Here is a 25,420-nt window from a genome sequence, read left to right as displayed (position 1 = left end):
TGCATTCCAAGGGGACTGGTGACAACAGTGAAAGTACATTGGGGGGGGCTTGCTTGAAAATAGGCTCCTTGTCCTTTATGGTTTAAAAGAAGCACTAAGGGTGACTTCTCCCATCTTGGCACTTCTGTATTGGTTTATATTTATCAGAATCTAAATTTGGGGGATTACCTCCTCCTGAGAGGGAAAGTAGTAGCTGTAGTAATTTGTCCGTATTTCTCCACTCCGCAGATATTCGGCTTATTTTCAGAATCACTGAAATTTAGACCTGGGAGGTGCCTTGTCCTTACCTCTTCTTTTTATTGGCAAGGACACCAAGGCCCAGAGGTAACGATTAACCTAAGGTGGGGCTGGCACCTACAAGTTCTGGTTCCCAAGCCAGTGCCATTGCCACCACACCACCTCACTACCAGCGATGGGGCACATGGATGGGTACCCCTCAGGGCTGTGGACTTTCTGAGCAGGGAGAGGTCCTGACATCGGCCGTTGCCCCACAATAGTGCTTTGTCTTTCCCATTACAACCTCCCGTGTAAACTGGCAGAACTTACAATAACCCAGAAAGATTCCTCCTGTACGTTGTACACTCACGCACCCTTTACTACACATGTGGGCAGTTTCCATGCTGCAGGACCGGCTGGCCGCTTAACTGTTTGAGATGGGAATGAAGTTCTGTGCTACCTGGACTCTTGAAAACACTAGCCTCAGAGCACTTTGCTTTGCCGGCCAGCAGTTCCTATGCTGCAGAGAGAAGAAACCAAGGGGTATGGCAAAGTGAAGCAACTTGGTTTGGATGCTGCCTTCAGGAGTGAGCTTGAGCCCTGACTTTCATCTTGCTCAACCTTTCCCTCCATGGAGACTGGCCTGCTGGAAACTCTTAACTGCCTCTCAAGGCCAGCAGCCTGGCGATTTTGAAGTTCTTTTCCATTTCAGCTCTGCAGAGAGATTCTATCTTTATTGTTAAGCTTGGAGATTTTCATATATATATGAATATATATAATGTTTATAAATGGAGGTTTATATGTGGAGATTTTTATATATAAATATATCTATATGGTATAGAATCTACATCTATAACTATAAATCTATGTATATAAGGGATATATATATATGTATATATAAATTTTCCCCCATTCTTTGTGCCACTTGGACCTTTTATTGAGGTTGAAAACCTATATGCTCATTAGTTGTCCGTATACCAAGTTTACATAGAACCTGTTTGCAAAACCATTTGTGAATTTTAGTATTTTGTTTGGTCTTAAGGCCAAAGTTTTTACCTTGAGGAGGCAGGAGGGCTGACAGGTGGTCTGCTCTGAAGTGTACTGGGCAGAGCATGGGCTTTTAAGCTTCCTGAGGCTCACAGAAAAGAAGTGCTGGCTGGAGTTCTCCTGCATTTGTCCTCCATCATTCTCCAGACTTCCTCTTCCTCTTAAAACTTCAGTGTGTTGCTCCTTTGCTTGAATTTGAAGCTTTCTTGATAGTCACAGCTGATGACGTAAGAGCTGTGCAGTGCACCGAGGCAACATCATCTCATTTCACTGAAGGCTAGAAAGGAGGGTGTGTGAATGAGCCTCTACTATTCAAAGCTAGTAACATCCTGGGGCTAGGGGGAACTTTCTGAAACACTCCAAGAGGGCGTTGTACACAGTGAGACCATTCCAGAGTGTAGCTGTGAACATAAGCTACAGCACATTGCCCACAACACTCACCAGTATATGTTGAGTTCTGCTTGCCCTGGAAAAAGGGAGATGTCTTCTAAGCAGTAGGAAGTGTAGCTGGCTGTTTGCTCCCTCCTGCTCCACTTAACTCCCAACAGTGATCTCTAGCGGGGAGTGCCTCTCCCATCCCACGGCCACATCCAAACCCCTGGGTGGCTGCCTCGGCCTTGAACTCTGGAAGTCATGTGGTGGTAGGCGGCCCACAGGCAGTGGATCCAGTCATTGAGGTGGGGCAGTGGGGGATGTTTTGTTTTGTTTTCACTTTATCAAAGTGTCACGGATTTAACACACTGAAAATTTCCCTGTGGCCAATGAAAAAGTCTTACATGGATGCATACTGTCAGTGCCTAAGAGGCATAGTTTCAAGTTCTTAGGTCTTCAGAGAAACGTGTGTGTCAGAGTAGTTCAGAATGCCCAGGCTGTGGCAGGAGGGGGAGGATTACATATGTACAGACCTTTCTGTATGGCTAAAACAAATGGAATTTAACCATCCAGAGGAGGGGCTGATGAATCCTTGAGTCACCCCATTCATTCTTCATTCAGAATGTCTTTCTGTCATTTCCATTTGTGAGCGTGGTTGGCAGTTCTGAACCTACTTCTGTGGATCTCCTCTTAGAACACAAGTGATAGAAGAAGGTACAGACATTTTTGATCTTAACCAGTTCTCATTTTAATAACAAAATTCTGCCACTGGCTTCTTAGTTAGTGGCTTCTGATGCAGCTACAGGAGAGTTTTGCAGTCACACCTGAGCTCTGAGAGACGTTTGGGCCTCAGGAAGAATTCTGTGGTCACTTAATGCTTGGGTCCCACAGGGTTCACGAAGGCTGGTAGTGCTACAAAGATGAATTAGCATTTAGTAGGATTCTGGGCCTTTTGTGAGTATGTGGCCAAATCTGGGCAAATAAATTCTTCTTCAGAATTTACAAAAGGAATGTTTCATGATTCCTGTAAGTCAAATGATACAAAGATATGTAAAGGAAAATGAACATTCTCTCCCACTTCCATGCCTATCTCCCTACTCATTCAAACATAATTTATATTATCAGACAACCAGGTGTCCAGGTGGCCAGTTAGTACAGTGACAGCCTCATTCACCCTCTGATAGTGCAGGCAAGAGGCAAAGAGAAAGCAAAGTGTTCCGTTTTCCCCACACAGGGGCACCGGGCCAAGGTCAGGTGATGACATGCAGCAGGGCAGGAGGAATCTTCTCGGTGTAGAGGAGCTCTGAACAAAAGGCTGTGCCTTTGGACCAGGGGGTGGGGGTGGGATGGCAGGTAGGTGGTCGAAAAGGGGAAGGACTAGGAGTGGAAAAGTACTGAGTCAGAGTGGGGAAAAGTATCTTAACCAAGACTCCTGGTGGAGGTGCCTAGGCTGGGTAAGCAGAAAAGTATGTAATTGTGACCCATGGTGAGAGTGGGGAGAGTGAGCCCTGGCCTGCAGCTCCCCTCAGAGACGGCAGAGCCCTGGCTGGGCACCAGGGGTGGGGAGGGCAGCTTCCCTACAGGTCTGTCCGGTAGAGCCTTTGCAGAGCCTGAAGGAGCACACATAGGATTTTGGCCTGGAATCAGATACTTCATGTATATAGGGTATCTCTATATAGTTTTTGTTTTTATAAAAATGGGATTATTCCACATATTACTCTGCAACATGCTTTTCTTAACAATACATCATGGATACCTGCAGGTTACAAAACAGACTTAACTTTTTAAATGACTGTATAACATATTATAGATTATACACCAATCCATTCAACAATTCCCCCTTTTGGTGAACATTCATACTGCTTCCAGTCTTTGCCACAACAAGTAATGTCAAATATGAATTGTTGATTTATAATGAACCTTTTATTTCTTTAGGATATATTCCCCACAGTAGGGTGGCTGAACCATTTTTTTATGTAGTTACAATTTTAAGAGATTTAAAAAGTATAACAGTCTATGTTCCCTTTAATTATGAGAATGACTTTTTCCCCTCACCCTATGAGAACTATTATATATTGTTAATGTTTTCTATAGATGTTTGCCAATCTGATGAGCAAAAATTACATTACTTTTACTTTAATTTGCCTCTTCCTGGACCAGTGAGGTAGAGCTTCTTTTCATATGTTTATTGAACATTTGCATTTTCCCTTCTGGTCAGTTGCCTAATCACATCTTTTATTGTTTTTTTTTTTTTTTTCTTTTGCTTGTTTGTCAGATGCGTTTGGAAAGTATCACTCCTGCTCTGAGACAGGATTTAACAGGAGTTAGTGTGATCTCCTTAAGAGAAAGTGTAAAATTGAGAGAATATCTGAAATGAGCATCCTATTTGGCCCTTTATTTTTCTCTTGACCAGTTTATGTTTTGACCAGCTTGGGGAACAAAAAGTAAATCTTTTTGACTCCATATTGTGACATTCAAGGATATAAGTAGCAGAATTTTCTAGCATCTGTTCTCTGGACTCAAATTTCTCATCAGTTAGGAATCAATTGCCCTTATCCTGTCATGTGCCTCATGTGGGGGGGAGGGTTTAAAAACGATCAGTGTCTTTGCTTTACCTCCTCTTTTCCCATCCTTGCAGTTGACTCACAAAAACACATTAAACCTTATCATTTGCCGTGTTACAACATACTGCTCCGTCTGTTAGACTGGGTAAGAAATTAAAGCATGTATATTTCAGTTAGTCTCTGTAAATGAAAGGCTAGCCTTCACTTTGCAGAATATGCTTAGGAACCACCCCCTCTGTATGGTATGGGATGCCAGGTGGGAAGTGGTTGCTAGTTGATGAAATCACCCAACCCCTGGTGACTCCCTCACCTAGTCTCTGGCCAGACACTGAGTAGGTGAATGAAATGTCATCCTGACCTCATTCATATCCACAGGTCTGGACCTGAGGCCCCAGAAGAAAGGTCAGGGCATGTGCCTAACTCTCCTTGACACTGGCTGCTATATAGCTTTTTTTTCCCCGTTTAGTAAAAACATTTCATAAAATAATGAAGTAGACGATATGAAGTCTATAAGGATCCTATGATGAGATAATGTAGCTTTCAGAGCATTTCTCTACTTTATTGGTTGTTTAGTACAGGATTTGTCAGCCTTCACATGCGCTCTGTTCCCTTTGAAACCCCTTCCTCTCACTGCCCTACTCCACATTGGAGACCAGCTCTCTGACAAATTGATCCCTAGATCAGAGGGATGAAAGAGAGAAAGATCAAAAGGAAGCCGGGAATCACATAGGAAGAGGCATCATGATGCAGGGACTGGAAAGTTTGGCTGCCAGACTTGCTGTCATTCTTTAATCCATGGGTGTCTTATAAAGGAAAAACTCGGTAGTTCAAACAGAAGTGAAGAATGTTCTGTACATAAGTGGATTTAGATATAATGATCTATTTATGAAAGTAATTAGGGTTACCCCAGCAGTGAACATTGGAGTTGAATGCTGATACCTCATTGTGTACGAATTTGAAATGAAAAAACAGAGTAAACATAGTGGTGGCTGCATTCTCCCTCCCCTGCCCACTAAGGACAGGGGCCCTGCCTAGTTTTCCCTTATCTTTTGAGTCACTTTCCAATGGTGATTCAGCCAGAACAACATCCTTTTAGGTCCATTGTCTTTTTGTAAAACCAGTGAAAAGGCATGTGGATTTTTGAGGGCTCAGTCTGTAGACAGTTACAGATCATGTTATTGAGAAAAGTCTTATTTGGGACCTTCGCTTCTGGACACGTCTGTTCATCCACCCAAGTCCAGTTCACTCTTCATCCACTTAGTCGCTTATCCCTCAGCAAATAGTTATTGCGTGTCTGTCACAGGCCACACACTGAGTGCTGGAGATTCAGAAACCAGGGCTTAGGCTCTGCCCAGAAGACATCCTCAGGTAGTTAGAGACAGCCACAGAGGCCAGCCATCTCAGTGAGACTGGTAAGGGCTGTGGTACACCAGGCATGTGACCCCACGGGGTCACAGAGAAGGGGCATCGAAGGTAGACCAGGAGGGCATTCTCCTGGGCTGACTCTCAGAGAGGAATCAGTTGGCCAGAAGAAGGGAGAGGCAGAGTGCAAGGAATAGCAAGTGTGAGACTGAAACCAGAAATATAGGCAAAACCCAGATAATGAAGGAAAGCGGAAATGCTGGGAAGGCACGTAGGGGCTTGCAGTAGGGGATCTGACGTGATGCGAGTAATGCTCTTAAATCATCTTGGTGACCCTGGGGAGCAGAGCTCCTGAGTCAGGCAGACAAGCTCTGATGCGGCCTGAACCCAGGCACTAACAGAAGAAACCAAGGAAAGGGACAGATTCTCATGGTACTGAGGGGATAAACTCTACAGGATTGCTGCCTGTTTGGATGTGTAGAGGGAGAAAAGTGAGATGGCTTCTGGAATACCCCCCACCCCCTGGTGGAAAGGGATACTGTTCCCTGAGACAGGGACTGCTGGAAGGACAGATTTTGGGGTGTGGTGGGGCAGGATCATTAAGTCTGAAACATGTCGTGTCTGAGATGCCGGTGAGTATCCAAGTGAGTATTTGTTGGCAGTTGGCTGTTCCAGGCTGGAGCACAGCAGAGACGTGTGGGCCGGAAAGGATATTTGGAATCATCGGCATGTGTCATGGTTGAAGCCATCGATTCAACCAGTAAATATTAAGGGCGCACAATCAGGGCCCGCTTCACGGGGTTGTGACCTGTGCGGGCCGCCACATTTGCCTTAACGTTCTGCTGTCACAGTCTTAATTCTCATGAATTTTTGAACAAGAGGGACTGCATTTTAATTTGGCCCAGACCCGAGAAATTCTGTAGCCAGTACTTCTTGTAACTGCCTGGCTCTGTGCACAGTCGTGGGGCCTCAGTGTGAGCAGGATGGACATGGTTCTCGCCTTAGGAGCTTACAGGCCAGCTTGGAAGGCAGACAGTTAAGCAATGAGTAACAAAACAGGATGTGTTCCATATTAGGAGCACCAGGCTAACAGAGCATGTAGGAGAGGCCTCTAAACCAAATCTTGGGGGTTATAGGGCTGGGAAGTGAGTGCCCAGGGAGTGGGTAGAGAGACGGAATGGTAGCCCACAACCCCAGAGGAGTCTGAGAGGAGTGTCCTGGGAGGTCGGAGGGAGACCAGGAGGATCAGTGTCCCAGAAGCTGGGGTCGGGAGAGACCAACAAATGCTGCCTAGGAAGGTGGGAATGAGGTCATGGTCAGGCGGTGTAGCAGCAAAGAGGCCATTTGGGGACTGGTGAGAGCAGTCAGGTAGAGAGAGGGGCAAGAAATGAAATTACCTGTATTGGAGGGATCGGTGGGAGGTGAGGAAGTAGAGCCCCTGAATGTAGATTAATGTGTACATTAATGTGTAAGGAATGTGCAAACCTTGGTTTAGGAGGAAAGAAAGGGGAAAAGACCCTGAAAGTGGGTTTCAGGTTAGGAGAGTATTGTTTGTTTGGTTTTCGTTTCGGTTTCTGTTTTGTTTGATTGCGGTTCGTGGGCCCCTCACTGTTGTGGCCTCTCCCGTTGCGGAGCACAGGCTCCGGACGTGCAGGCTCAGCGGCCATGGCTCACGGGCTCAGCCACTTCACGGCATGTGGGATCTTCTCAGACCAGGGCACGAACCCGTGTCCCCTGCATCGGCAGGCGGACTCTCAACCACTGCGCCACCAGGGAAGCCCTGTTTTGTTTGATTTTAAACACAAAGTGTTTTGAGTGTGGTAGGAAAGCCAGTAGAGAGAGAGGTTGGGAATACAGAGGGAATAACTGATGCAGGGAAGACTCCAAGGTTGGAAGTGATGGATGGACTCACCTGATCAGGAGGAGAAGAGGAAAAGATGGCTGAGGGAGCAGGTGCAATTCCAGGCGAAGGCCCCCCTCGGCTCTGTGACACCCACCCAACTCTCCTTGTGTAAGCGGACATCCGCTGACCCCTAGTTTTGCTGTCTTCCTCCCTCAGACTTGAGGCAAAGCTTCTCCTAAGTTCTCTCATCTGTTCTTATATTCAGTTAATATTCATGGGGCTCCTGCTAGGAGACAGGCAAGATACCAAGCATCTGGAATATAAGAGTGAACAAAACAGACCAGGCCTCTGACCTCCTGACACTTAGGTCCTGGAGGAGGCTCTTGCGTGGTTGGCTGGTTGGCTGCTCCCCACAGGCCCAAGCTGCCTGACACCCCGTCTTCCACCGTCCCTTCCTTCCTCCTCTTACAGCAATCTTTTACTTCCCTCCTGGATACCCACCTTTCTTAGTCTGAGCCTGGAAGCTGGAATTCAGGGGCCATGTAGGAAAAGGGAGGGAAAAGAATTAAGACTAGCTTTTAGCAAAATTTTGAAACAGAAGATTGCTGTGGGAATTTACTGCATCATGCCTTTTGCTCTAGTGCCCCACATTCTCTGGGCCCTTCCTGCTACTTTAAGATTAGGCCTTAACCTTGACCTTCCTGACCCCTCCTTTCAAGTTATCCAAGTTTCTCCAGCCTCTATCAAAACCCCTACTCTTATTACAGTTATTCTCAGCTGGTAAGTAGGACAAAGACAATTTCAATTAACTCACACTGATTTGTGAATGGTGGATATCACCTTTCTTGGGGTTGGGGGAGGTGGGTTGCATTTTACAAGTGACTCTGGGTTTATAAGAAGGAATTTTTAATCTGTCCTATTTTCGGCGGCATAATAAAAGAAGTGATGCGAGTATTACAGGAAGAGCCACCCTCTTCCCAGGGTCAGCTCCGGCAAAACTTTTCTTACAGCTTCCACCATTTTTCTCCTAGATCCATAAATTCTCTAATGCCCCCAAGATTTGTATTGTCATCTCCTCCCTTGCCTGCTCCCCTCCACTAGTTTCTATGACAGCAGCAACTGGGCACGGGTGGTGAGGGGTTAGCAGGGGAGGGGGTCGAGCAGCTGCAGCCACTTACAGGGATTGTTGCCAAGTCAGGGACTGCCTGCCTCTGCGGTGGGAGGGAGGAGTGCCTGGGGCTTCTTGGCACAAAAAATGTAGCCTCCCCGTGTCAGTGAGGCATCCACCCAGAGCTGAGCTCTTTGATGGTATTCCCCGTGCTTGTGGCTCTTCACAGAGAAGTGTGCTGTGTCCTCAGGTCTCTGGCTCCCTGATACCAGGAGCTTTGTGGTTCAGATAGAATGCAGTTCCCCTAGCCACTTGGATTTGTCATAGAAATGGGAGCCTTCCACCGCAACTGATCGATAGCTGGCAAGCGGCTGCAGGAACCAGTGCGGAACAAGGTCTGAGCACAGGAGGCTCCACCGAGAACAGGCTTAGGGAAGGTTGCTGCACAGTTATCAACCCGGCAACTCCTCTTTTAGACGTCTGCTTCAGGGAACTCTGTTCTCTCAAAAGCCCCGGAGTCGGCAGTAGCTGTTGGGCACATTTTGGAGAGTGTGTGAATTTCCTGAGCTTTAAGATGAGATAACAGTGGTTTTCCTGGACCCAGGATATTACCCTAGAAACTCAGGAGCCTAGGTCCGGCGTTCTTAGATTTTAACATGCCTCTGAATTCCCTGGGTATCTTACGACAATGCAGATTCCAATACAGGAAGTCTGCGGTGGAACCCGAGAGTCTGCATTTCTAACAAGCTGCTGGCTCACAGACACTTTGAGTAACGAGGATCTGGAGCTGCACTGTCTACTACACTAGCCTGCTTGTGACTGCTTAACTTAAAGCTAAATGAATTAAAATTAAATAAAATTAAAATTTCAGTTTCTCAACTTGCACTCATCATGATTCAAATGCTCAGTACCCACGTGGGGCTGGTTGCTGCCATATTGGACTGCACAGATTAAAACACAAGTTTTGGGCTTCCCTGGTGGCGCAGTGGTTGAGAGTCTGCCTGCTGATGCAGGGGATGCGGGTTCGTGCCCGGGTCCGGGAGGATCCCACATGCAGCGGAGCAGCTGGACCCGTGAGCCATGGCCGCTGAGCCTGCACGTCCGGAGCCTGTGCTCCGCAATGGGAGAGGCCACGGCAGTGAGAGGCCCGTGTAACGCAAAACAAAAACAAAAACAAAAACAAAAAAAACCCACAAGTTTTAATGATCACAGACAGTCCCACTGGAGAACACTAGTCTAGAGTGAGCCTCTGGGCATCATTCATTGATTCATTCATTTATTCACTGACCATCTATTATGTGCCAAGTATTATGCTTGGCGCTGGACATTAAACTAGCAGAAAAAGTAAACAATGTGGTGAGTTGGTAACACTGAGCTTTGCTGTGCAGGTCAGAGGGAAAAGTGTCCTCTGAGAGTTTCAGGTGTACTCTAAACTAAGCTATGGAGTTATGACAGAATCGAGGTACTTATGAGATTGGCTGCTGACATGCATTTTCACCATTTCAGGGCTATAATCATCAGAAATGGAGAAATCATCCCCATGTCTTCGGAATTCACCCCTGAGACTGAGCGCCAGCGACTTCAGTACCTGGTAAGAGTCACGTAGGTCTGGCAGAGTGCCGCAGCGTCAGGGATGGCGTCGGAGCTGTTTTGGAGGAACATGTTGCTATTGACCTGGGAGCAGGCCCACAGCAGTAAAACGACATATGGCGTTAACAACCCCCATACACACCTCCTGGATCACACATCCTGGCTCCGTGTGTGACGACACACTCCACCTCCGTGAATTTATTATTGTGGCTGGTTTTCTCCCATCTGTGACCAATCAAAGACATGGCATGCTCTATTTCCTTTAATGGCTTGGTATGTACAATACGAAATGTGGTGGTAAAGAATGCTGATACGTTTTCCCCAGGCCTGCCACTCACTTTAACTCAACCAGAGGGTTCAGACGAGTCTGAATCTCATGTGAGCAGGGTGGCAGCCCCCAGAGTCTGATGACACACCATGACTTCCTGCTCCAATATGAAGTCTCAGGGGCCCTTTGGGAGAAATGCAGGTGTCAGAAAATCTGTGTCTATCCTGAAAATAAATTCTCCATGTTAGATCTCCGTCTTTGGAGTGAAATTATGAGAGGGCTCTAGGAGGGCTGTTTGGTTTTTCAGATCTTGAGAATTTTTGCTTCTTTGAAAATTTGAGCTTTCTGAAAAAGAGTATATTCCCTGCCCTCAAATTCCAGGGATAGGGTGTTAGGCTTAGGCTTTCAGTCCTGCAGCGATGATGATCATCCAGGATTACTTTGCAGTGGGCATCTGCAGCCCTAGCTGTGAATAGTAGTTCTGTGGATGAAATGTTTTCTTGCCAACTGGCTTTCTTTTCAGACGACAAGGCTAAGGTAGTGACCGTCTGCTCTTAGGAAAGAACTAATCCAGCCTACTCCAAAAGGACTTCACTCATGTGTCTGAATTCCAGCGTGTGGGAACAGTCAGGATTTGATGACTTCGGTTGATTTAGCAAGAAGTTGTGCACTTCCCTCAATTCCCTTGACTGTGTTGTGTTGGTTTTACTCGGTAGCTAAGCTGTGTTGCTTTTGGTACTTACCTGGTCCATAAGACAACAGGAATCCAAAGCCAAGGTAAAAACGTTTCTTCACTCTTTTACTACTGGTATTTTCCAACCTATCTGTTGCTATTTTCAAGCAGATGAACTTGAAGCCCCTCCTGGGGCCCAGATGTTAGAGCCTTTCACTTTCCTTGGCCATCCAGGCAGGGGGAAGGAACTGGCAGCAGCCGGCAGGACCTCATCTTGCTCCCTTCCTTAGTCACAGCTGGGTAGCTTTGTTGCAAGTCTCTTAACCTTTCCAGACCTTGGTCTGTCACTTATAAAATAGAGAGCTAGACCAGAGGGTCACCGAGGACCTCAGAGAGCTGCGAGTGTCCTTCCAAGTAGAGTTCATAACAGCCGGCCTCCCTGCCACCTGGCTGGCTCTCTCCAGTCCATCTTCTTCCACAAAGCCCCCGCCTCCCCCGCCACGTGATCATCACATAGCTCTTGTCACTCTCTTCCCTAAAAACCTCTGGCTCCCCACAGTGTACAGAAGGCAGACCCAGAACTGGGCTTCCCGCCCACCTCTCCAGCATTATCTCTTTGTTGCCCTCACCAGTGACACAGTGCATCCTGGGCTACAGCCACGGGGAACCGTCTTCCATTTCCAGGACACACCGTGATCTCTCCGATCTCCATGCCTTTGGAAATATGCTCTGCCTGGAGAGCCCTTCCCTTTGTCTCTGCTGGGAAAACTCCTCCTCATACTTTGAGACCCCAAAAGAAATGTCACTGCCTCTAGGACGTGTCCCCTACCCCTTGCAGGGGGTCAGTCTCCAATGCTCACACAGCGCCCTGTGGAAGCCCACAGCATGGCTGTCAGTGTGTGGTATTGTGTTGCTTTTTCCAAGTTCCGTGTCCCCTTCCAGACTGAGTCCTGGAGGGCAGGCGCCTTACCTTAGGGACCTCATGTTGTCAGTACCTAGCACAGAGCTCATACTGAATCAAGGTGTGTTGACTAAAGGGGCCAGTGTTCATATTGATGTCTGGGTCATTACCACACAACACCTCCCCTCCTTCCCCTGAAACCTCTCACAGCGGCACCAGGCCTTTGCCTCCCAAGCTTCAGCCCCTCCCCGTCCCATCACCTCCGTGACCCTTAGTAAAAACCATTTCCTGTTTTCCTGCTAAAGGCGATGAGTAATAGCAGATCCACTTTTTTATTTTGAAATACTTTCACATTTTCACGTGGCAAGAAAGATACCAAGAGCTTAAAACATTAACTTTTAAGGAGGGAGGGGAATGCTGACATTGTTCAGATTCAAATTCCAGTATCAGTGGTCTGTTTGGGGACGGTTGGAATAAGATGCATGTGGCTTCAGAGCTCAGCCTTGTCACATGACTGCGTCTGTGATTTCTACAAGGCCCTTCACTGATCCCCAGCTTGACTGTCAGTAATGGGCACAGAAAACCCCAGAAGGCAGGTGCAAAGATGAAATGAAATAATATATGTGGAAGTTTTTGTGGCACATAATACTCATTTGGTTATTGTTGGATGAATCAAAGTCTTGCCACTTCAAATTCTACTGGCCTTCACATCTCAGTGATATTGTCCCTTTGTGTTTATTTAGGAATCACTCCTAGTGGTCCTAAAATGAATGTGTATTTTGGTGTTACTCTTGCACAATCAATGGACACTCTTAGCCCCCAGAACAGAGTCTAATATCTGAATTTCTAAAAGGTGAGAACACTGTCCCCATTCTTTGTCATCCTTACTGCTAAACCATATACGCTTCTCTATATGGAAATTATACCTAAAAATTTTTTCTCCTCAGACAACAGGATTGTAAATGACCAAAACATAAAATATCCTGGTTGTCCAACTTCCTATTCCATCAGGAATCTAGGAATGTGTGCTTTGGAATGAAGAAATCCAGTAATAATATTCACATGATCTGTGATGTGAATCTTTGTGGTAAAGTATTTGAGAGCATTAGGGGACTGGTAGCATAAAATAACCTTGTGGTGAAATCTTTATGTAATGGATTTCAGAGAACTGGGAGATTTATAGCATAAAATCTTGAAAATAATATCAATTATGAGAGGAAAACACAGTGTGATGTGGGCTTCTCTCAGCCCAGCCCAAGCAAGAGCTGTGTGACCTCAAGTCTCTCACACAGTGTCTCTGAATCTCCTTTCCTGAGTGAAGTGTGTAGGAATACTTCCCTTGAAATATTCATTACATGTTCTGAGGTCATAGTGAAAAGTAATCTCATGATAATATAAAATACAATATGTATCTTATAATTTTAGGTGCATCTAATCCAACCAATTCATTTTTGGAACATCAGTTCCCTTGAACTAATTGTGAACCACTTTTGTGCAAGGAGAGCTGTTGTATCCTTCACATAATCTAAATGAATTAGTATGTCCCCAGAAAGTTAACAATGTATTCCTTATTCTTATGTCAAATCAAGTTTCATTTTCATGATGTTTGAAGAAACATATATGATAGAATCATGAAAACTTCCAGGTCCCTAGAGACTTGGTTTGAGCAGATGACTGCAGTCCCAGGGCTGTTTGACTTGTAGAAATGGTTAGTGATTTTCTTAGAGGTGGGGAGAGTTCGGAGCCCTTTGTACATGAATCGTTTTGATCCACGTCGAACAGGAATGTTCTTGGTATGCACAGTCCAGACGTTCGGGGACTACAGAACTGGAAGCAGATTACAAGATGATGGATGTGGCAGGCACATTAATTTTGTTTGGTCTTGCATTCTGACCTCAGAGGGCCCTTCAGACAGCTCTCTGGGTAATGTGAACTTTGTTCTGTAGATTCTTGGGCTGGGTGATTAATCAAGCAGGCTTGAGGTTTTGACTTGTTCACATGGAATGTGGCAGGTGTGCGATGGAGGGGTCAGGGGCCATGCACTTCTGCCCCAGCAGTCAGGGAGAGTTGATGATCCTACGAGTCACAACTAAGCCTTGCTTTTTTTCTCGCTGGGTTTTATTTTTATTTAATGTTTCCAGGGTGATTGAAATAAAATATTTAAGCGGGTCCACCAAGCTGGACAGAATGTTTTGGTGGAGTCAATGCCCCAATAGGAGGGAAAGCAGTCTGGTTTGTGGGCGTTTCTTGGCAGCGTTTACTGCTCTGATGCTGCAACTTCCAGGAAATCACCCCCACTTTTGCTTCAGGTGACAGCTAGAAATGGATCTCCCTCTAGGGGGGACCTCTATAGCCCTGAGGTGTGAGAGTAATGGCTTCCCCCTCCATTCTGCCTAGACATATTTATAAACTCTGATTTGATTACATTAAGATGTGCTGGTATCATCAAACCTTCAAATAATGTACGTCTGTCCTTGTAGATAATCCAAGTCTGCAGCTGTTTATCATCAAGGGCAATGTACAGAAGAGATGAAAGTGGGTTTCAAATGCACATTTGATACACACAAGTGCAACATTATCTGAGGTGATTTCTTGCGGTGTCCTTGGAACTGCCCGCAGCCTTCTACACCGAGTCTGGTTTGATTTGTCTGCTGTTTCCCTAGTGCTGAGCTTGGAAAGGTTTCAAGGGGGACAGCATTGTACCTCTTGGCTCTCTGCGATTTTTCATGCTCAAGAGTTATCTCCCAAGAAGTATATTCCTTAAGCCTGAACCTGCTTTTAAGAGAAGAGGCTATAATTGGGAAGGGTCATATGTGCTAGTGACTAAAAATGGCTGGCCTGCCACCTCGACGTGGCCCTTAACCTTGAGAGCAGGTTGTTAAGCCCGGGAGCCTGGCTGTCGTCACAGGGAGACAACTTCACCACCACTCTGCTTTGCCTGATGGCTAAATCAGGGACAAATCCCCACCTCTCTTCCCATTTAACTCCCCTTTGCAAAACTGCATTTGAGTTTCAAAATCTTGAATTTAAAAAAACGGCAGGCTAAAGTGGTTGACATTTTTCATATTTACTATAGGTTCCATTGATCACACCAGCATCATGAAGAAGCCAGGAGAATTTTAGAGCATGAAATTGGCACTGCCCAGGGTTTCAGAGGCAGAACTTATATGTGGCTTCCCTAGGAGCACTCCCTGGCTTCAGGAAGACTCTGAAGACCTTAGCCCTTATAATTGAACCTCGCCACTTCTAGAGCCTCATTTTGAAAATGAATATAAATGGGTGTATTATTTATTCCAGGTTGGGAGAGGTCACAAACTTAGCATGGAGGCATTCTAAACCTACTATGCAGACCTAAGAAAATGAACTCCACACAGCTGAACAAAAACATCATGAGAAGGAATCCCTATGTTTTCTTCTTTAAAAAAAAAAATCAGTCTTTCTGCGCGGTTGCTATACATAAATGATCTTTAGGCTCTAAAGCCCCTATCCCCCAAAACATTCTGAATAAAAAGTTGGTCACATAAAACCGGAGCCATCTGCCCATAGGGTCCCTTAAGAATTGATCTTAGTGTAAGGAAGCAAGATAATGTCATACATCCTTTAAATATATTAAAGTTAAATATGCTTTGAGAGAGGTAGGTAGGATTCACTGAAGTTTATGAGGGCAAAAACTTAACTGTAAAATGCTTTCTGTGCTTTAGTTGCTTTATCTGTGAATTAGGGTAATTGCAAGGACCCTCACAGGATTGGAATGAGGGTTAATGAGTTAATATTTGTAGTACTTACAATAGGGCCTAGATCAGAGGCAAAATAAAATTTCTCAGTTTTCAAATATAACTATATATGAGCTTTTTCATGGCCGTCCTGTCATCGGGACTACTGTGGCCTTTTATAAAATTTCTCAATTCCATTTGCTTATGCAAAGAGATTGGAGATATGCAGGCATATCCTTTTTGCTGACCTGCATTGTTCACTCTACAAATGAATGCCTTTCCCCAGATTTTTACTGGGGAAGAAAAAGCATTAGGCACATGAATATGGAAACCTTATATGTTTTATGTAAATGAACACTTTTTACCCCTTATTCTATATATTAAACTGTTGTAGAGTTGACAAATCTAGGGAATTTTGTTTAATATCTCTATTTGTATTCCAGTTTCCATGTGACTCCTTTATCATAAGATCTCAATTTTACAATTTTAAAGCTGTTTTGGGGGCATGCTACTTCTCTGTGGCTGATGAATGCAATCCCATGTCGAAATTTAAATATGAACCTTCCTTGAGATCCACGTAAACCAGACAGAATTTTATTTAATATCCAATTCTGTAATAGCTTATATATACAAGCTTGGTTTTTGCTACTTTGAGATTTTAAGGACAAATTAAAACAGAGAGAATTTTTTATGAAAGACTCCAACCCATATGTATTTAGGTCTCGGTCATTTCACATTTTTCCTTCTTCTTCTTCTTCTTTTTTTTTTAACCCAAACCAGAATGTCCTCCTCCTGCACTGTACATCAGGCAGCCAGCCTTGGCTTTGGAAGAGACATCTCCTTTGACTGTTCGTATGACCATTAGTGATCACCAGGGGCTTGGCCGACTTTATTAATTTCATTTGTGACCTTAGACTTTCTATCAGGATAAATCATCTTGAAATGTAAGGCTTCCAATCCTCCTCTCATATAACCTGACAAAGTTTTTTTCCCCCCCTAAGGGCAAGAAAAGAGGAGAGATTATTCAGTTTTTTAAAGGATGTATATTGAACACTGAAAATCCTCGTTTTGATAACTTGCTTTCACATACTGAGAGTTCTAAACATTTAAAAAATTAATTCATATAAAATTTTTCTAGGTAGATGACTTTACATTCCTCTTCTGGAATGTGACTTCTCATTTCATGCATGAGTATTTTTACTTTCCATATTCTGCTGATGGGAGTGGAAATTGGAACAACTACTTCGAAAAAGGATTTGACCCAGCAATTTCACTCCTAGGTATATACCTAACAATGTGTGTATCACTGTTTACACCAAAAGACAAAAATGTGCATAGCAGCACTGTTTGTAAGAGCCCAAGCTGGAAACTATCCAAATGCCGTGGAGACTAGGATGGATAAATAAACTGTTCAAATAATAAATGCTGGAGAGGGTGTGGAGAAAAGGGAAGCCTCTTGCACTGTTGGTGGGAATGTAAATTGGTGCAGCCACTATGGAGACCAATACGGAGGTTCCTTAAAAAACTAAAAATAGAGCTACCATATGACCCAGCAATCCCAATCCTGGGCATATATACAGAAAAGATGAAAACTCTAATTCAAAAAAGGATACATGCACCCCAGAGTTCATACCAGCACTATTTCAGTACCCAAGACATGGAAGCAACCTAAATGTCCATCGACAAATGAATGGATTAAGAAGATATGGTACATATATACAATGGAATATCACCCAGCCATAAGAAAGAATGAAATAATGCCATTTGCAGCAACATGGATGGACCTAGAGATTATCATACTAAGTGAAGTAAATCAGGCAGAGAAAAACAAATATCACTTATATGTGGAATCTAAAAAAGGACACAAATAAACTTATTTACAAAACAGAAATAGATTTACAGACATAGAAAACAAACTTATGGTTACCAAAGGGGAAGTGGGGGAGAGGGATAAATCAGGAATTTGAGATTAACATATACACACTACTATATATAAAATAGATAAACAATAAGGTTCTACTGTATAACACAGGGAACTATATTCAATATCTTGTAATAACCTATAATGGAAAATAATCTGAAAAAGATATATATATATATATAAAACTTGTAAGCGTAACAAATAAGTAAGATTAGACATAATAAAAAACTGAATCACTTTGCTGTACACCTGAAACACTGTAAGTCAACTATACTTCAATAAAAAAATTTAAAATTTTTTAAAAAATAATGAAAAGAAGATCCTTTTCAGATTTGCTCTGACCCCACCAAGTGACCCCACTCTTTTTTCCTTACCCCTGAATATAGCTCCATTTCCACCCATTCTGCCTTCCTCATTCTCCCCTGCTAATGCATGAGATCTAAGCAGAGGGGTCTCTTTTTTATATTTTGAATCCCTAACCCCTGGTACCTACACCTGCAGGAGCTCATGTGTTAGTTGTGTGAATTCCATTGGCTGGATACCCCAAAACCTGGGATAATCCCCTTATTGGCTGGCACTACTCATTGGCAAACTGACCACAAAGCAGCAGAAGGAAAATTTATTAGAAGGAGGAAGCATTCTGTGTTGCCCAGCAGGCAGTTTTGAGTAACCTTGGGAAGCACCGTCTCATGTCCGCAGGAAGCTGTGTGCTCAGCCTCCTCCCAAACCCAGTACATACATATCCCTCCCTGGGATGTGGGTTCCTGCTTCTACTCCCTGTTTTCTCCCCGCCTTGCATCCCCAAGATGCTCAAAGCTCTTCCCTAGCCCAGGATGGTGGGGCTCACATCCATGTACTCTGGAGCGAGACAGACCTGGGTTCGGGGTGCACTCTGCTCTACTGAGAGGCTTCCTGGAAGGTCCCAGAAGGCCTCTCTTCCTCAGGCTTGTCCCCTCCTAGTATGGCTCAATCCCTCTGTGATTCATAGACTCTCACTGGGATGGGACAGTTGTATATCTTCACAGTGCTGTGCTCACCTCCATCCCCTTCCCTTGAAGCTGGTTTCTGCCCAGAACTAGAGAGGAGAGCAGCCAGAAGAAGATGCTCAATCCTCCTGCCCCATCTCTGGTGTCCAGGCATTTCTTGACACAGTAGGTTACTCCAGCATCCTTTCCCTAGAGAAGCTGCCTCTTCTTGTTCCCGGAAAGATGTAACCATGTCTGGAAATGTATTCTTATTAGCTGCCCAGACACTTAAGTGTCAAGGATATGTCCTACCCTCTTTTTTTTTTTTTTTTTTTTTTTTTTTTTTAAGCAAACCTGTACTCTGGATCCAGAGTCCTTAAGACTTTTGACCCACCTGCCTTTGGTTTTGCATGGGCAGTGGTTACCAAGCCTTTCCTCCCCAGTACCATTTGTGGTGCACACCTGAACTCCAGGTGTACCTCCACCCCTCTCCCTTCAGTTAGGAGCATTCAGTTATGCTTCTTTGAAGGAAAGCCTCAAAATTTAAGATAAAAATGGAGGTACAAAAAGAGGTCCAGTGTTTGGTTTTGTTTTTGTTTTTTTTTACATGCAGCAGGCCAGCACACTTTAAATTGGATTTTAGTATAAAACACATTTCTAGGTTTCTGGTTGGCATGCTTATTCAGTAGAGAAGAGACATAATATAATTTAGATGTTCTTAGGATTGTAAAATATCATGGGGTTTTCAATGGTATGACTGCACCCACATGCTTGTTGTTTTACAGGAAGATATCTATGAAACTATAAAAAGTTAACTAAACCCAAAATATGTAATGTGTGTCCAAGATTGTTTTTATGTGCCATGGACCTAAGTTTTATCTTTTTCTAAAGATTGAAAGCTATGTTGTATTATTTTGTAAAGTTTCAATGATCACTAAAAGGTGATTGTGTAAAGCAGGTCAGAATGTTCTGTATTCATTCTTCCAGCAAATACTTATTTAGAGCCTTTACTGTGATCAGTGCTATGCTAGGCACTAAAGTGTAGCTGAGGTTTTAAAAATAATGAACATATTTAAGTGTAGCTGGTATTACTTGTGTCATCACGCAGATATATCATACACATATCCAAATAGCATCATCAAAGAGAAAAAGCAAAAATATATCCAAGCATAGCAGATAAATAAGGAGGGTGTAGGAGAGTGTCCAGAATTTTCATTTTGCAGGTGGACATGGGACCTTAAGTGTGTGCTTGCTCCCATTTTGGATATTGATCCCATTAAGGTCCACATTTTTAATAGGCTAGCATCCCTAGGAGATGTGCCTTGGAAAGGGGCAGTCGTCATGTACACATGTTTATGAGCTGCCCAGGTATGAACAGTGGAGTAAAATATGCCAGAATTGTCCATGAATCCTACAAGTTTGGGGTCAGAAAATCATTGGATTTTAGTGCTGAAAGGAACCTAACAAATTCCAGCTCCCACGTTTTGCAGACTCTAAAATTTGTGTGTGTTGCTTATATTGTATTATAAGTAAAATCACTTTCGAGGCTCAAGATTCCAAAATGCTGACTTGAGCAACGCTTTCAGCAGGGCAATCCAGCACTAGTGAAGTAACGTTAACCAGTCCATGTTATTTGAATGCTGGGCAGATCCTAAGAAATTTTTGAGTCCCCAAGTTGCTGGGCCACTCTGCTTCTGAGAACAAAATATCTGTGCTGGCCCATTGGGAAGCAGTGTGCTTCAGTATCCCCTGCATTGGAGCCAAGCCTCTGCCTGGGTGGCCCTTTCCAGTGATTTTAGCATTCCCTCAAACTATTGGAGTAAGAAGGGGCAGTTAAGCTCCTTTCAACAATTTTTTAAGACATAGTTTAATAACTGGATTCTCAAAAAATAACAAATTTTAGAGTATTTTTTAAATGAAAGCAATCCATGTTTAATGGTAGAAATATTAATGAATGTAGATACGTTAAAAAGAAAACCATCAGATGATACTGTATAATATTTTGATGACTTTGAGTATATGTACATATATAAACATGTATACATATAACACCATGTTATGGACTGAATGTATGTATCCCTCCCCTCACATTCGTATGTTGAAGCCCTAACTCCAATGTACTGAATTTGGAGATAGGGCCTTTACAGAAGTGATTAAGGTTAAATGAGGTCATAAGAGTGGGCCCTGATTTGATAGGATTAGTTTCCTGATAAGAAGAGATACCAGAAAGCTCGATTTCTCTCTCCACGAGAGCACAGAGGAAAGGCCTTGTGAGATGCAGCAAGAAGGCAGCAGTCTGCAAGCCGGGAAGAGAGCCCTCACCAGGCAGTGAATCTGCTGGCATCTTTATCTTAGACTTCCCAGACTCCAGGCTATGAGAAATAATTTTTTGTTGTTTTAAATCCCTCATTCTGTGGTATTTTGATATGACAGCCTGAGCTAAGATAGACTATCTATGCAAACTTTCATGAGTATTACACAAAAAGATACACTAATAAGTGTGTGTTTTCCTCAGAAAACCAACAGGTATGTGTCCCATTATATTTTAGCATCTCATTTTTCATTCATCAGCCACCTATTCTACTTGTACTTAGTTCTTGAGTTTGTTTTGTTGTTGTTGCTGTTGTTTTTTAACATCAGTAACTCCATCAGGTCTGACAAATACAACAGGAGTGAGTATTGAAAATGTTGATAAGAAGGAAGCCTACAACTAGGATGCAGATGGTGATTTTTTTTAAACACCTTTATTTGAGTATAATTGCTTTACAATGGTGTGTTAGTTCTGCTTTATAACAAAGTGAATCAGTTATACATATACATATATCCCCATACCTCTTCCCTCTTGCGTCTCCCTCCCTCCCACCCTCCCCATCCCACCCCTCTAGGTCGTCACAGAGCACTGAGCTGATCTCCCTGTGCTATGCGGCTGCTTCCCACTAGCTATCTATTTTACATTTGGTAGTGTACGTATGTCCATGCCACTCTCTCACTTTGTCCCAGCTTACCCTACCCCCTCCCTGTATCCTCAAGTCCATTCTCTAGTAGGTCTGTGTCTTTATTCCCATCTTGCCCCTAGCTTCTTCATGACCATTTTTTTTCTTTTTTGTTTTTTTTAGATTCCATATATATGTGTTAGCATATGGTATTTGTTTTTCTCTTTCTGACTTACTTCACTCTGTATGACAGACTCTAGGTCCATCCACCTCACTACAAATAACTCAATTTCATTTCCTTTTATGGTAGAGTAATATTCCATTGCATATATGTGCCACATCTTCTTTATCCATTCATCTGTTGATGGACACTTAGGTTGCTTCCATGTTCTGACTATTGTAAATAGAGCTGCAATGAACATTGTGGTACATGACTCTTTTTGAATTATGGTTTTCTCAGGGTATATACCCAGTAGTGAGATTGCTGGGTCATATGGTAGTTCTACTTTTAGTTTTCTAAGGAACCTCCATACTGTTCTCCTTAGTGGCTGTATCAATTTACATTCCCACCAAGAGTGCAAGAGGGTTCCCTTTTCTCCACACCCTCTCCAGCATTTATTGTTTGTAGATTTTTTGATGATGGCCATTCTGACCAGTGTGAGATGATATCTCATTGTAGTTTTGATTTGCATTTCTCTAATGATTAGTGATGTTGAGCATTCTTTCATGTGTTTGTTGGCAATCTGTATCTCTTCTTTGGAGAAATGTCTGTTTAGGTCTTCTGCCCATTTTTGGATTGGGTTGTTTGGTTTTTTGATATTGAGCTGTATGAGCTGCTTGTAAATTTTGGAGATGAATCCTTTGTCAGTTGCTTCATTTGCAAATATTTTCTCCCATTCTGAGGGTTGTCTTTTCATCTTGTTTATGGTTTCCTTTGCTGTGCAAAAGCTTTTAAATTTAATTAAGTCCCTTTTGTTTATTTTTGTTTTTATTTCCATTTCTCTAGGAGGTGGGTCAAAAAGAATCTTGCTGTGATTTATGTTATAGAATGTACTGCCTATGTTTTCCTCTAAGAGTTTGATAGTTTCTGGCCTTACATTTAGGTCTTTAATCCATTTTGAGTTTATTTTTGTGTATGGTGTTAGGGAGTGTCCTAATTTCATTCTTTTACATGTAGCTGTTGAGTTTTCCCAGCACCACTTATTGAAGAGGCTGTCTTTTCTCTACTGTATATCCTTGCCTCCTTTATCAAAGATAAGGTGACCATAGGTGTGTGGGTTTATCTCTGGGCTTTCTATCCTGTTCCATTGATCTATATTTCTGTTTTTGTGCCAGTACCATACTGTCTTGATTACTGTAGCTTTGTAGTATAGTCTGAAGTCAGGGAGCCTGATTCCTCCAACTCCGTTTTTGTTTCTCAAGATTGCTTTGGCTATTCGGAGTCTTTTGTGTTTCCATACAAATTGTGAAATTTTTTGTTCTAGTTCTGTGAAAAATGCCAGTGATAGTTTGATAGGGATTGCATTGAATCTGTAGGTTGCTTTGGGTAGTAGAGTCATTTTCACAATGTTGATTCTTCCAATCCAAGAACATGGTATATCTCTGCATCTGTTTGTATCATCTTTAATTTCTTTCATCAGTGTCTTGTAATTTTCTGCATACAGGTCTTTTGTCTCCTTAGGTAGGTTTATTCCTAAGTATTTTATTTTATTCTTTTTGTTGCAATGGTAAATAGAAATGTTTTCTTAATTTCGCTTTCAGATTTTGCATCATTAGTGTATAGGAATGCAAAAGATTTCTGTGCATTGATTTTGTATCCTGCTACTTTACTGCAGATGGTGATTTTAAAGCAGTGTAAAAATATGTCATGGCGGGATATGTCCTAGGTACACATGGAATACACATGCATTCTGTGGTGGGCATGATTGTAATGGAAAATGTGTCATGTAACATGTGAAATGTACTGTGCCAACCAGCCAAAGGAAGAAAAATAACTACAAAGAGAGAAATCCAAGGGTGTGACATCCGTATCAATGCGGGATGAATATCACAATAATTCCTCAGAGCTAGGGCACCGTTTTTCCTTTTACCTCTTGACATACTTGAAGTTGGGATATTTTACAGTTGATTGTTGCTGTCAGCCAGGTGCCAGGCATGACATGGCTGTCATCTCCTAAGCATGAGCAAACATCAAAAGAGCAGCACCAGAACTTCAGGACTGGCATTCAGCAGCTTGAAGGAAAACCCTGCAGACAAAATGGAAGCACTTTTTGGATGCAACTAGTTATGCAGAGGGGCTTGGGGAGGAGTGACCAGACTTGCTCAGCCACATTCCCGAAGTGGGAGTCAGAAGCAAGTGGGCTCTGGAAGGTTGCAAAGCTGGCTTCTGTCTTGCAGTTCTTCTGTGAGTTGTTCAAGAAGTGCTGCATGACCAATGCAACCCTGAAACACAGCCTGCTCTTGTGTGGAAAATCACGAACATGGGATTATTCAGAGTTGGAAAGCAGTGAGTGCCATTGGATTCTAAATGTGAAAACGTTTTGGAACAATCTTAACTGATACACTTCACTTACATATTCCCTCCTAAATATGCACAGTAGTGATAGATAGTAGAATTTTGTCTATGTCTAAAGGAATTCTTTCAAAAATAATAAATTAAAAATTTGTAGTGGTAAAGAAAGCACTGTGCATCTTTTAATTGGCAGCTTTTTTTGCCCTTCCTTAGAGGTTAACAAAATAATGGTGCATCTAATAAAGGGCATCTTAGAACTGATGAAATACGGTAGCCTGTTGTTATAAGGGGAGAAGCAGGAATTTTGTTGAGACCCTGAAAGGCTCTGCATGTGAAGGGGCAACAGATGTCACAGGTGACACATGGTTCAAGGCCCCTTTGAGGCTGCCCATCCCCAGAAGGAGAGGCGAGGTGGCCCCTGCAGACAGCGAGCTGCTGGGGAGTTCCCAGCAACTCTGCAGACTTCTCCCAGTGCAACTGCCCAGGCAAATGTATTCCAGCAGAAAGGGCTCGAGGGTACAAAATGTACTTAGGAATGGCCTTTGTAACCTAACCTATGTGTTATGTAATGTATATGTATATTGTGTACCTATGTTTATACACATGCATACTCATTTATGTATACATGTATGTCCTAAATAGATCTGTATATATGACACGATTCACGTAAGCTCATACACTTGCACACTCACAGACACATTGTTTGATATGCTGTTTTTCACAAACAGATCAGCTCTTTCTGTGTAATTACATATTCTGTATAACACCTTTGTATGTGATTGCACAGAATTCATTTGTATGGATTTATGCTAGTTTAATCACTCGTATTATTAAATGATTTCTTCTCGCTACTTGAGGAACATCCTCATGGCCAAGTTGTGTGCAGATCTGTAATTTTTTGTTAACTGGATCGTCATGGGTGCCTATATGTGTCATACTTGGCATGGATCACAGGCCTGTTGTTGCCCACTTACTGTTTTTTGTAAATGTGTTCAGGTTAAAGGGCCAACATAAGGGTTAGGATGGTGGTTATGGGTTTGATATTAAGCTTAAGCTCTAGAACCACCCATTCCTGGCTGATAGCCTTGGGCTAGGTGTCTTAACCTCTCTGGACCTTCGTTTCCTCCTTTGTAAATTGAGTCTATGACATGTGCTTTGTAGGATTGTTGAGGTAATAACATAAGGTGTATCAAGTGCCTGACACATGGTAACCCCTAAATCAGTGTCATCCAGCTTGGAGGGCTGGGGGTAGACAAAAATGCCATGCTAATTCAGTCCCAAACTTCTGAGAGATGATCGAGGGTACACAAAAATGCTGCTGTTCATTGACTGTTAATGCCTCTGGTCCTTAGTTTTCATGGATGGACCAAAATAAAGGAGAGGAATAAAATGGTATCTACTCTGTAAGTACGTCTGGCTTTGTGGGCGTGAC

General features: G+C 43.2%; 1 protein-coding gene across 2 annotated transcripts in view; it reads left to right on the top strand.

The window, feature by feature from the left end:
* PPM1H (protein phosphatase, Mg2+/Mn2+ dependent 1H) overlaps positions 1-25,420 on the top strand; it is a 266,407-nt gene that overhangs the window by 169,948 nt on the left and 71,039 nt on the right. For both annotated transcript variants that reach the window (XM_059082213.2, XM_067009683.1), the window contains exon 5: positions 10,019-10,103. In XM_059082213.2, coding sequence (XP_058938196.1) covers positions 10,019-10,103 — 85 coding nt within the window. The remainder of the gene's footprint in view (positions 1-10,018; positions 10,104-25,420) is intronic.

The sequence above is a fragment of the Kogia breviceps genome, chromosome 12 (genome assembly GCF_026419965.1).
Source record: "Kogia breviceps isolate mKogBre1 chromosome 12, mKogBre1 haplotype 1, whole genome shotgun sequence".
Classification (NCBI taxonomy): domain Eukaryota; kingdom Metazoa; phylum Chordata; class Mammalia; order Artiodactyla; family Physeteridae; genus Kogia; species Kogia breviceps.
The sequence above is the reverse complement of the archived record's forward strand: the minus strand, read 5'-3'. Positions and strand labels throughout refer to the sequence as shown.